Below are 12,781 nucleotides of genomic sequence, written 5' to 3' on the forward strand. Positions count from 1 at the left end.
ATCGAAACGTCCCATTCGTTTTCAATTTACAATTCCAAAGTAACTGATGTGTACTGTTATATATTCTTGAAACCATAAATAATATATTCTATAATATTCTATTTCCTTTTTATTCCAGAAATCTTTTTCAAAAACTAATATTCTCTTTAGTAGTTTTTTTGTGTGTGTGCAAATTACTTGATGTTAAAAATCTTCATATGTGAGTAAACATTTGATAAGGTTCCCCCTTATAGGTGAAAAGCAAAGGAAAAAAAGATACATCTCTTGCCTGTATTGTTAAGGGAACGTTACTCTAGGAAGTAAAGACATGTTTGTACAGTGTGGGTTATGGGGAATTATTGAATGATTTTTATATCACTTACACTGCATATGACTAAAACTTGTTCCTTATTTATTGTTTAGTGGATGTCTGTGCCATGAACTCAGATTGTTTCATGGCAGTCAGCAGACATGCATAATCAATAGCAAAATATAAATATTTATGATTGTTTTATTTGAAGGTAATGAGCCCTGCATCTTTCATTCTTCAAAATGTACAACTGCTGACATCAGACCATGGATGGACGGAACCTGTTACAAACAAGGAATGTAAACAAATGAATTGGATAAAATAACACTTGGCACAGCAGGCTGGAACAGCAGAGACTTGTATTACATTTCATGGTTTGATAAGAACAGTTTTATGGCCTCTTTATGTGTGCATGAAATGCCAGGGGAACTTCTAATTTGCATGAAATGCCAGGGGAACTTCTAATTTGCATGAAATGCCAGGGGAACTTCTAATTTGCATGAAATGCCAGGGAGACTTCTAATTTGTTTGTGAACGTGAACTATTATGTAAAGAGGCCTACAGCTGTTCATATCAAATCATGAAATGTCATATAAGTCTCTGTCCATCCAACATGCTGAGCCAAGTGTCATTAATCCAATTCATTTGTTTACTTTCTTTGTTTGTAACAGGTTCTGTTTGTGTACGGTCTGATGTCAGCAGTTATATATTGATATAGTCTTACCTATGTTGGTATCTATGGGTAGGAAACTGTAGGTGAAGAAGAACAGAATAGTGACAACCAACACAATACTGGACTTGATTAGCAGCACTGGGTCTGTTACCTTGTACTGAAATACAAAAAACGAATACAATATTTTGGTCAATTTTCATTCTAATGAACATGGGGAAAAAATGGCACTTGAAATTCTTGATTGCACAATTTTTTTAAATATTTTCTTTTGCCACCATGCAGACATCAAATACAAATATCAAAACATTTGCATCCTTATGGCTGTGTCTAGTTGTAGTATGTTTAAATGGTTTATTTTGTAAAAATGTAGCAAGAAATTGTGACCTTGTTCTTAAAGTGTAGTTTTTTTTATTGGTTTCTGCATGGTTGTATCAAATGGAGCCAGTGAATGCTAACATGAAATGAGCAGTAAAAAGCTTAAAGTGGCCATATGGATGAGAATTGGGTATTTACTTTTTTCTGGATTAAACATTTTTTTTTATAACTTTAACTGTTTTTCACATCTAAAGTTCATTACTTCAAAAGTAAACAACTGATTGGATTAATAACATTTGGCACAGCATGTTAAGAATACAAAACTAGAAAAAAAGTGACTTGATAAATCATATAATGGTATAAACTAGTCAAAACATTGGCCACTGTCTGCTTTAAAATTAAGGATATCTCTATTTACATTCCTCATAGTAATTAATAGGCCTTTCGAAAATTTGCCATGGTGGCGCTCTACTTCCTGTCTGTATGTACCTTGGGGGTATACATGATAGGTTACTTTGTTAATCATAGTGCACTGCTGATTTCCTCAATGTCTGAACAATATGAAAAACATCCCTGATTTACATTTCTACAGAATACCAAGGGACAAAGCTCTTAAGAAACAATACTATGAGGTGATGATACCCAATTTGAGCGAGAGCGCTGTATTCTCAATTTCCTGTTTGCAGTCTGGAAATGGCCTTTTCCTCATAACATTCCTCCTTGTACGTGAAAAGACAACAAATTTCAGACAGGTGCTTTACCTTGTCTTCTAATTCTGCTAACTTGTCTCGCCAACAGGGATCTACTTGTTCTGTGTGCCTGGTTAAGTAAACAAAAACAGTTTGTACATATTGATTTTAAATGATACATATGTAAGATGAAACTATGCAGTTGTTAATGTCAGTTTTCTAGATAGTTCATTTATAATAATGATTAAATTGCTATGCCCTACATCTTTGAATCACTGTCCTCGTGCAAATTCATTTTAAAATGTTGTTTTAATAGTAAGATGTTTTAGAGCATGGAATTTTTTTACCAAAAAAGTCACTCTTTTTCAACCTTATAATCTCTCATTATTTGTTTTGAGAAAATTTCAAACTAAACAGCTAGTAACATACTTGAAGTGACGGCAATCGGCCAAATGGTTTATTAGTCACACACACACACACACACACACACACACACACACACACACACACACACACACACACACACACAGAGGGGGTACTAGACAGGCACATACATACTCAAGGCAGACACAGACAAGGCACTCATCCAGACAGACTTATGTACAGACAGACATAAACACAAACATGCATGAAGAGACATAGACACTGACACACCCATACCCACAGAGACAGACAGACTCACCCAAACAGATGCATGCACACAAAGACAGACTTCTAGACGCACACATAGACAGACAGATAAACATTCGTATATGCCTACTGTCACTACCAAAACCTCTGTTCAGTTGTTCAATTGTGACTGGCAATTTAGTCTTCAATAAAAGGGAGTACAAATTTCATTAGAAACAAGCATCCATGAACATTCGATCTCATGAAGAAATCTCACCTTTTACTGTCATATAGCTTACTGTGTAGATCGTGTTCCAAATTAACAACTTTCTCAAGAAGTAATGCCTTGACTGTGTTCTCTTCTTTAGTCGTTGGTACAATTCTTGCAGCGGCTCTCTTCCATATTTCAATCTCACGATGTATATCTATCATTGAGATAGAAAGAACAAAGGTATGAACTTTATAGGGAGTGTTACTGTATCACATATGCATGTTATACCTATTTAGGTGTACGTGTGACAAACAGAAGAAAACAATTCTAGTGACTGAAAGTTCACAAAAAAATCCCGACATAATTATCACTATTTTTAAACTGATGGCTGTAATATGTGTCATAAATAAAGCAATGCTGGATCTTGAAAATGCCACAGTTCATGTATCGGAACAAAAATAATTTACATCTTGGAAACTACTAAGTGCTGTTCTGCAGATCTTGAAAATGCTATAATAGTTCAGGTATAAGAAAACAAAAGAGTTTACACATTGACCACTAGGGGGCGCTAATCCGAAAAATATTTTTGAAGTACAACTGGCACAAAGTCATTCTGCACTACAGTAGACTTATAAAATCCTGACACTACAGTGTGCCATGATAAAAGTTGATCCTCTCACTCTAAAAGATTCATATTAAAAAGATTAATGTGAATTCTCTGAAGACATACAAATGTAGATCTTTAATGGTGAATGCACTAATCATGAAGAAATTTACCTGCTATGTCTTGGCTTTCAGTATTCTGTATTTTCATATTTCTGTACAATAATCTCAACAATCCGTAACCAGCAATCATACAGAAAATAACACCAATAAACATATGTAGAGTGAACTCAGCAAAGTCTATACCCTGTAATAAAAGTGAGTTTTCATTTTAACAAAAGGTGTATGCTTAAAAGGGAACGCCACTCTGTTTTCACTGGTGGTAATAGGCTCTTTAGAGGTCATGAATATTCATTGTTCAACCACTGCATAAACATTTCTGCTGATTCCAATGAGGCGATGTGGCCTGTACAGCAAAGACGCCCAAATGAGAGACAACTTCAATTTGATGTTTCTCTGAAATTGCATGTAATGACTCTCTCCACAACCCACAAGTTAATGTCCATGCCTTTATGATCCGGTGTTGCATTCCCCTTTAAGGCTTTCACACTAGCACATATTTATACACCATGACAACAAGAATATGACAGCACATTTGTGTTATCATTTCTATGTGGACTAGGTGTAGGGTGTGAAATAAATCAGCAAGTGCGTCCTTATCGTTTGCAGGAGAGATAGATATCACAGTCCTAATGCCTTGACTATTCAAGATGGCACATACATGTACTTATGTCTGCACAACATTTGGAATCACAGGAATACATTACTTACGGCTTCTTGTATTTCCTTATTAGATACAATGATGACATTTGGTGGATCTCCAACAGCTGTGGCAGTGCCACCAATGTTGGAAAACAACACTTCAGCTATCAATACTAACTTAGGGTCTAGATTTAGTACTTCACATAACCTGTAGACAAAACAATCAAAGAAAAGAGACATGTTAATTGATGTTAAAATTAGTAACCTAACAGTCACCCTCAGGCTGATTAAGTCAGAGATCTTTACACACACATTATCACAGCTTGTCACACTTCCTTTGTAGATGATGTACAAGAGAGGAGGGTGAGACTTGATACAGAAACTTTTCAAAAAACAAACTTTGTTAAAACAAAAGAATTGGACTGTTGCCCTAGTGAGGGCGCCAATGCAGCACTGTAAGTTAACATGAAAACTTTACTACAAAAGTAAGTCATACTCTAAGGAACTGCTACCTTTACAAAGTTCAGGCATTTAGAAGAAATCTGAATAGTCAAGGGGTCAAAAATGATAGTTTTGATACCCCCCCCCCCCCCCCCCCCCCCCCATATTCTACCTACTACCCCTTTCACTCCATTCAGCTATCGCTGACCACAGATCTAAACAAATTCAGGATCATAAAATGAACACGGAGCAGTTTACTACCTATGTAGCTGTTTATACTCACCTTATTGTAACTGGAGTCATCAACAAGATAGTGGTGACATTATCTAGAAATGCCGATACTACTCCAGTAAAGATACACAGTATTGTAATTAGGACCCACATCCGACCTTTAGCTAGCTTATACGCCATTAATGCTGCCCAGTCAAAAACACCAGTATCGGCAAAAATGGCAACCATAGTCATCTACAACAAGTAAAAAGATAAAGTTAGAATTGCAATTACAGTACGTTGCAGGTTACCGTTCACTCACTCTCTCTCTTTGATACGATCATTCGGAAACCAATGAGAAATTACATATGTTATAGTTTAAGATAGCATGATTTAATGAATACAGTTTCTAGCTACATTTTTGTCTAAATGGAATGAACTATATTAAAGGTACCATCATGCAGACAGCCAAATACAGATATCACAGCATTGGCACCTTATTCCTTTCTGCGTGGTTGCATCAAACAGAGCCAGTGAACACTAACATGAAACGGACTGTATTTACTGCAACTGAACTGAGTAGATGGTTTCTGATCTATCATTATAATTGCAGTGTCAAACAAAATGTATTACAGTCTGCAATACTTACCATACCCCAGAGTAAAGCTAATGTTTCATAATCAATCCACTCCATAATATAATGTAATGACGGCCTCTCATTTAACGCTGACAGGGTAGCTAGTGCTGCAAGTGCACCAATCATAGCAGCTAGAGTTCGATGCACTAACTATAAATAAATGAAAAAAATGTACATTGATTCTGATATTCAAACACAGAGTTAGGAAGCAGCGTGTTAAAGCTGTATTAACTACAATTGGAACATTTTTTGAAACTGGTTTGGCTTATTTGTAATATCATACACCATGAAATGTATTGAATCACCTGTGTAGCAGTACACATAGTATGGTGCAATATATCCAATGAAAATGATTTTTGGGTCCACACCCAAAAATCAGTGCCCTCAATGGAATTACGACTTCAACCTGTTACTGTATAACATTGACCTCTAATTAACATGTACAATGTCTAATTATTGAATTTCAGTGAATAATATTGTTGGTTGTCTCAACAAAAAAATAATACTCAAGTTACAATTAGTGTAGCTTTAACGCTTAAGTTTAACTCTTATGAGTACCTTCTCCTCAAAAGTGGTGTACACTTCCCTGTGATAACATGATAAAGTTCTTGTATTTTTGTACTAAAGTCAAATGTGCCTCAGAAATAAACTATTTAAACATTTGTTGTTACTTTGGTTCAAGAAAACTCCAACTTATTCCTAGTTCAAAAAAAAACCATCAGGTGTCACCATACACATTTTTTAAGTAGAAGTCAAATGTTATCAAAATTAGTCATTTTAGAATCCAATATGGCCACCATCCAATATGGCCACCAACTACTGTGTTAACTCTATTTTTCATGAATTATGCTTGAGGAGGTATAATCATATTATTGCAAAATATTTTACTCATTCAGCCTGAAATTACATGTGATGTAAGGGTTTGTCTCGTCTTAAGAAATATACGGGAATATATCTAATTATTCAGTTTATTGTTTACTCTACTCTCCCATGGTATTCAATTCTAGAATTAACAAGTCTTCTACATTTGAAGACATAGCCCCCCAATACTATTTAAGGACTGTGTGAAATATGTTTGTTCAATTCAGTGGCAAGTTCACAACATCATAACAATGTCTACTCACAACATATAGTGATGTTAATTGACCAAGTAACAGCCTGTTTGGGGCTACAAACTTATTATATTCCATGAGAGAGAGAAAAAAATGTTTCGACTTACATCAAGAGATATAAGAACATAGACACAAAAGAGGATGACTGCAGCGTAAATAACTTGTCCTTCTACAGTCTTGGGTAAACCATTATAACTAACAAAGAAGCCAATAGTTGGTTCTGTATTTGCACTGACTATAAGTACATACTTGTCATCAGGGCTAGAAAAGAAAATGAAAAAACAACAACATAAGATTAAAGTTGAGGACAATCTGATTAAAATCTGATGTGGTTAATATGGCTTTATTTCCTGTATATGTAATCCTATACCTATATATGGGTGACCCTATTTTTTTCTGTTTCTCACCCAGTGGTGTACTTGGGGTATTTGCACAAGTGCTTGCAGGGTTCTCTGTGGCAGTACTTTCACTCACTATGCTCATGAAAGTGCAGCAGAAAACACTGCAAGCACGAGTGCAAAATACCCCCCTCCCTCCAGTACCAACACTGGACCTTACATGTCATGGGGTTGTTATTAATACATATGTTTATCTGAAACAAAACGAATTTCCATAAAAATGACACTATGCGATCATGCACTTTCTTTTGGAATGAACGATTGCATCCTCATTTGCATACCAACGGCATGTAGGTATGCAATAATATTTTTGGTATTGCACTGCAGTGAAAATACCATTAGCATGTACATACATCAGTGTAAGTAATCTCAGGTACATATGTAATAATGACTCTCACCTTTCCCTGTTCAAATAAAACGTTTGACTGAAATCGGCTGGTTCACCACCTTCTAAAGTCGTATCTTTGGATATTGGTAAAACCCAGGGTACTTCTTCAATGGTTTTCCCTATCCTCTGAACTATAAAGGTGACATTGTATATTGAACTTTCTCGTTTTGGATCATTAAAGGCTCCTTTAGCCGTAATCTTCACATACGCAGCAGACGAGTCAACATTGTAATCCGTCAGATTAAGATCTGCGAGGTATGTTAGGGAAGAGCAACGTAATTGTTGAAACAGACTTACAGGCTTGTGTTGATTTAGAAAAAAAAAAGATTTAGAAAAAGTTGGTCCAGAACAAAAGAATACTCCTATGTAATCCTTATGCCTTCACTGACAAGGTAACACATAATGTAAAACCCTAGGACTGAATCCCTTGCCTTTAAAAGGTCCAGCTTGGATTAAGATTAAAAATTTGTGTGAGAAAAACAGTTACAGGTAGAGCAATAGAAAAAGTTGGTCAAACAAAAGAATGATGCTATGTACTCCTTATGGCTCCATTTATAAGCAAGTGCCAGTGTGAGAACCTGGGATTGAATTATGGGCCTTTAAAGCTCCAAGTCTGATTAGGATTAAACCTATCCCAAGTTCTGACTATCATCAAATTTGACTTATGTATGACACCAAAATTAACTTGGGGAAGAAGGTTTTTCAATCATGTATATTTCTGCTCAGAAACAAAGGTTTGTTTGAACTTCCTTTCCACTTTAATAACTGGCTTACTTTTTGTAGTGTTGGACCCTGAGGTGTGAGTGTGTGCATCAGACAATCGCTATACTTTAAATATAAAATGAAGATCTTTGCCACGATTGTTTTATGAAAATCTGAATTTAACCATGAGATGATTTCGTTTTTAGTTTTTGTTTTGTAAACTTTGTACAAGGATACGATGTGATTCTTCCTGAGACACAGTTACAGCATAGCCACCTTCTTCTTTCTCAGGATTTATGGACATTATCACCTGCAAAATATAAGAAATAATACCAATGGTATTGTACCTTAGCATAAGTGTAGATTTTAACCAATGATTGACTGGGTTGATTGATGATGTAATATTTTCAGAGGGTTTGATTGCTGCAATTAGCCTGCTCCAATCACTTTGTCTTGAACAAGAGGCCATTCCTGACTACAAACAGGAAATTGAGAATACAGCACCTCAAATTGGGGGTATCATCACCTCACTGTATTGTTTCTTAAGTGCTTTGTTTCTTGGTAATTCATAGAAGTGTAAATCAGGGATGTTTTTCGTATTGTTCAGACATCGAAGAAAACAGCAGTGCTCTATGATTAACCAAGTAACCTGTACCATATATACCCCCAAGATACACACTGACAGGAAATAGAGTGCCACCATGGCAAATTTTAGAAAGGCCTATTCACAACGAGGCATTGTAAGTAATATACAGGTACCCACCAAATAACAAGGCAACATGTCTAGCGGCATTTGACTTTAAGTTGTTTACATACACAAATGCAAACAGCCCGACAGATTGATTGATAGACGCTGACAAAGAGAAAGCCACCTCACCATGACTAAGCACTACTGAACCACAGCTCAGTTGTGTTGAAAACATTGACAGCAAACAATGGCATATCAAGAACAATGATACTGACTTGGGATGCAATCTAATTAATGACCTAAGTTAAACCTAACTCTACCAGATGTAAACTGAATGCCTTCCATAAGGGCAAAGCCTTTAGATTTTCCTTCCTACATACCAGTACATTAATTATAGGAATGCAACATTCTGACCCATCATGCATATTATACTCCTTAATAAGCAAATATACCAAACTATATGAAACTTTAAGCTTTCATACTTAAGATATTGCCTAATTACCGAAATCATTACTTATGCAAATTAATTATTAAGAAAGCTACATCAACAAGCCATATAGGACATATGAAGTTTGTTATCATCAAAGTATATGTACCAAGTTATATTACATTTGAATCTTGCATTCTCCAGATATAGCTTAATTAATAAAAATAATCTATTATGCAAATGACTGATTATAAATTAATTAAAAGCTACATCAACAAACTATTTCAAACATGTGTGCTTTGTTATCATAAATGTACAACAATATATGAAATGTGAAGCCTAATTACCGAAAATCATTAATTATGCAAATGACACATTAAAACTAATACCTATGTCAATAGGCTTTATAGGATGCACGCTGTTTATCATGGTTGATATGATGTATGCGACAAATTATATGGAATTATGAAATTTCAAGCATTCTTAAGATATAGATTAATAACCTATATAATTAATTATTCATATGACATATTCAAAGTAATAGCTATGTCATAACATAGTAATAATTGTTTTATTATGGTTGATGTATGTACCAAATTATATGGAATTTGAAATCTGAGACAGATATAGCCTGATTACTGAAAACCATTAATTATGTAAATGACTCATTACAAATAACAGATTCATCAACAACCTTTTTAGGTGATGTACGCTTTACTATATTGCTGATGTATGTACCAAATTATATGGATTTTGAAGCTTGTATTCTTAAGAAAATCATTACCTATGCAAATGACTCATTAAAGATAAAAGCTACACCAAATCATTACCTATGCAAATGACTCATTAAAGATAAAAACTACACCAACAAGCTTTTTACGACATTGTTATGGTTGTTGTATTTACCAATTTATATGGAATTTGAAGCTTGTATTCTTAAGATACAATCTAATTACTGAAAATCATTAATTATGCAAATATAATTTGATCAAAATGAAATACAGAATCATAAACTTCATTGTTTACTCATATTAGCATTTCTAATCTTTTAGCTACATCTGTATATTTGTGTTACTTCTTTTAATCGCCTCCATGGTTTGACAATACAATGATAAAGAAACAAAGAAATATATATACTTACAGCACATAGGACTGTCAAAGCAAACAACACAGCTATTTTTATATTGTTGAGAAGATGCCTGAAAAAATAAATATTATCATTAAGTTATACATACATACATACATACATACATACATACATACATACATACACACATACACACATACATACACATACATGTATATACACATACACGTACATGCATACATACATACATACATACATACATACATACATACATACATACATACATATCTATCTTATAGACAAGATGTGTTAACATACTTAGCAACAACAGCGCTTTCCCCAAATTTAGAAATAAGATACAATACACATATATCCTTGAAACTCCTATCCATAGGACAATGATATTAATTACAGGATCTAGACTTAAAATATCTGCATGGAATGTACTGCTAATAAATTCCAGTTTACAGGCTTAAGGAAACTGTTTCATTTGTAATATGTCATGTCTTTACTTCTAAATAAATATATAATGACAGAGATAAATAGATAATGATAAAAAATAAATAAATAAAGTAAATGAAAAATTACATAGATTAAATAAATAATCCTTAGCTGTATTGTCTGATCATTGTTATTGCTACTAGTGAATGGCTATCAATTTTATATCAAAGCATACAGAAACTCAATCTTATTGAAATCTGATGTTAAGGTTGTCTGTAGTTGCTTAGAATTTACTTGGCATATTTACTAGTTAATATATTCCCTTGTCATTGTTCTATTACCTTTTCATATTTCATCTCAACTTCACAGGTAATTCAAAATCAAACAATTAACTTCCTTAAACATAAGATTCTAATCATTTTGACAAAAATAAAAATTTCTGATTTTATTGTATGTAGAAGTGGATACATGATGTTACAGTAAAACTGTCCGGTGTCTGACAAATACTTGTGAAGTCATTGCACTATACCGATAGATCAGTTGATGACTTTATAATTCCTATTTCATGTTTTCACATGCAGTCCACACCATACTTCTACTTTAAAGACACCTCAGTAAAATAGCTCCTTGAATTCTAGTTAAGTTAAATACGCTAATTTGCATATGACCTTCACCTACAAATAGCAACATATTCTGATCAGTCTGCAATCTCATCTATGCAATATTTTTTATTTATAGAAAAATATTCCATATAAATATTTCACCTAAAAAATTCATCTAAATATTAAAATGTAAATGTAAATGCAAAATCTATGTCATTCCTTCTCAAAGAAAAATTAAATTGCATTTTTACACATTTCTTGAAAATCAATGAAAATAATAAAGGAAATATGTCAATAATTTAATTTTTTGATGAAGTATTTCAAAACTGTATAATTTTTCTTTTATTATTAACTTAAAATATTCTTAATAATTTTTTCTTTAATAGCTAACTTGAAATATTTATTTATTCATTTCTCCATGTCAGCGTAGCAAGGTACACAACACAGGTACATGTATATGTACACCCAGTGTTTTTTATTAAGGATGGCAAGTAGGTAAAATCTACCTGAGATAACAGGATCTATACATGTAGATCATCGAACAAAACTATGGCACTGGATGGAAAATCTATGCAAAATGTTATCAAAGTTTCCAATCTGTTACTGAGGTTTCTAAACCTATATAAAAACACTAATAGATGTTTACATATATAAAACATAAAAGATCTTATTGCCATTTATCCTAAAGTTCTATTTGCCATTACTTTGATTTGATTCTTAGATTGTGATCTTATGATGCAGTAATAAAACAAACACTGAATTTCGAATAATCACCCGGTTTGAAACTCAGAGTTTATAAATTTTGGGGGGTTATTTTTACTTACATATTAAAAGGTACTTTAGTGTTCTACTCACTGAAGCTTATTTTAATAGCCATCACTTGCAATTGACAGTACTCAAACTTTGTATACAGTACTTAATTAGCATATTAAATGATTTTACGCTGTAACAAACACACAAATGAAAACTGGACAGTCTCAACACAACTCATCTCAAGGGGTTTCCAATAGTTCTGACTAGCTTTCGCCTTGTTAAAAGAATATCATCAGGTCAGTGTACTGTAATGTATAGGAAATCCCAATTAAGCCAAAAACTGTGCTAACAACAGAAGGTAAGATTTAATGCAATCAAAGGCATGCATTACTAACATAAACTTTATACTAGAATAGTTTATTCAAGATGTGTGTGAGTATTTTTGTGTAAACCATTCAGATTAAAAGTTGGCTACAATTCAAGTTATTCAGAAGAAAAAACTACATCCAGGCAAAACAATTTCTCTTTTCAGTAAAAATAAAGTATGGAATTCCACAGTATCATACAAAGAGAATTATAATTTGTTTTCCTTTTATTGATTTTTTTAATTTTTTTAATTTAAATTTTGTTTTAATTTTAAAAAAAATTTTAATGTAATTTTTTTTTTTAATTTTTAATTTTTTTTCAACAATCATAAGGATATACAGTAAAACAGAAGATCAACAATAAAACATGGACAAAAAA

The 12,781-nt window shown here is 33.3% G+C and overlaps 1 protein-coding gene across 1 annotated transcript in view; it reads right to left on the reverse strand.

Moving 5' to 3' along the window:
- The window catches only part of LOC144438551 (P protein-like), a 42,090-nt gene that overhangs the window by 9,673 nt on the left and 19,636 nt on the right, over positions 1 to 12,781 (reverse strand). The window contains exons 4-14 of the mRNA XM_078127630.1: positions 10,296 to 10,353; positions 8,277 to 8,349; positions 7,348 to 7,585; positions 6,659 to 6,812; positions 5,452 to 5,589; positions 4,876 to 5,057; positions 4,221 to 4,359; positions 3,564 to 3,696; positions 2,853 to 3,000; positions 2,039 to 2,096; positions 1,014 to 1,119 (exon numbers count right to left, since the gene is read on the reverse strand). Of these exons, the coding sequence (XP_077983756.1) occupies positions 1,014 to 1,119; positions 2,039 to 2,096; positions 2,853 to 3,000; positions 3,564 to 3,696; positions 4,221 to 4,359; positions 4,876 to 5,057; positions 5,452 to 5,589; positions 6,659 to 6,812; positions 7,348 to 7,585; positions 8,277 to 8,349; positions 10,296 to 10,353 (1,427 nt within the window). The remainder of the gene's footprint in view (positions 1 to 1,013; positions 1,120 to 2,038; positions 2,097 to 2,852; positions 3,001 to 3,563; positions 3,697 to 4,220; positions 4,360 to 4,875; positions 5,058 to 5,451; positions 5,590 to 6,658; positions 6,813 to 7,347; positions 7,586 to 8,276; positions 8,350 to 10,295; positions 10,354 to 12,781) is intronic.

The sequence above is a fragment of the Glandiceps talaboti genome, chromosome 8, assembly GCF_964340395.1.
Source record: "Glandiceps talaboti chromosome 8, keGlaTala1.1, whole genome shotgun sequence".
Taxonomy (NCBI): domain Eukaryota; kingdom Metazoa; phylum Hemichordata; class Enteropneusta; family Spengelidae; genus Glandiceps; species Glandiceps talaboti.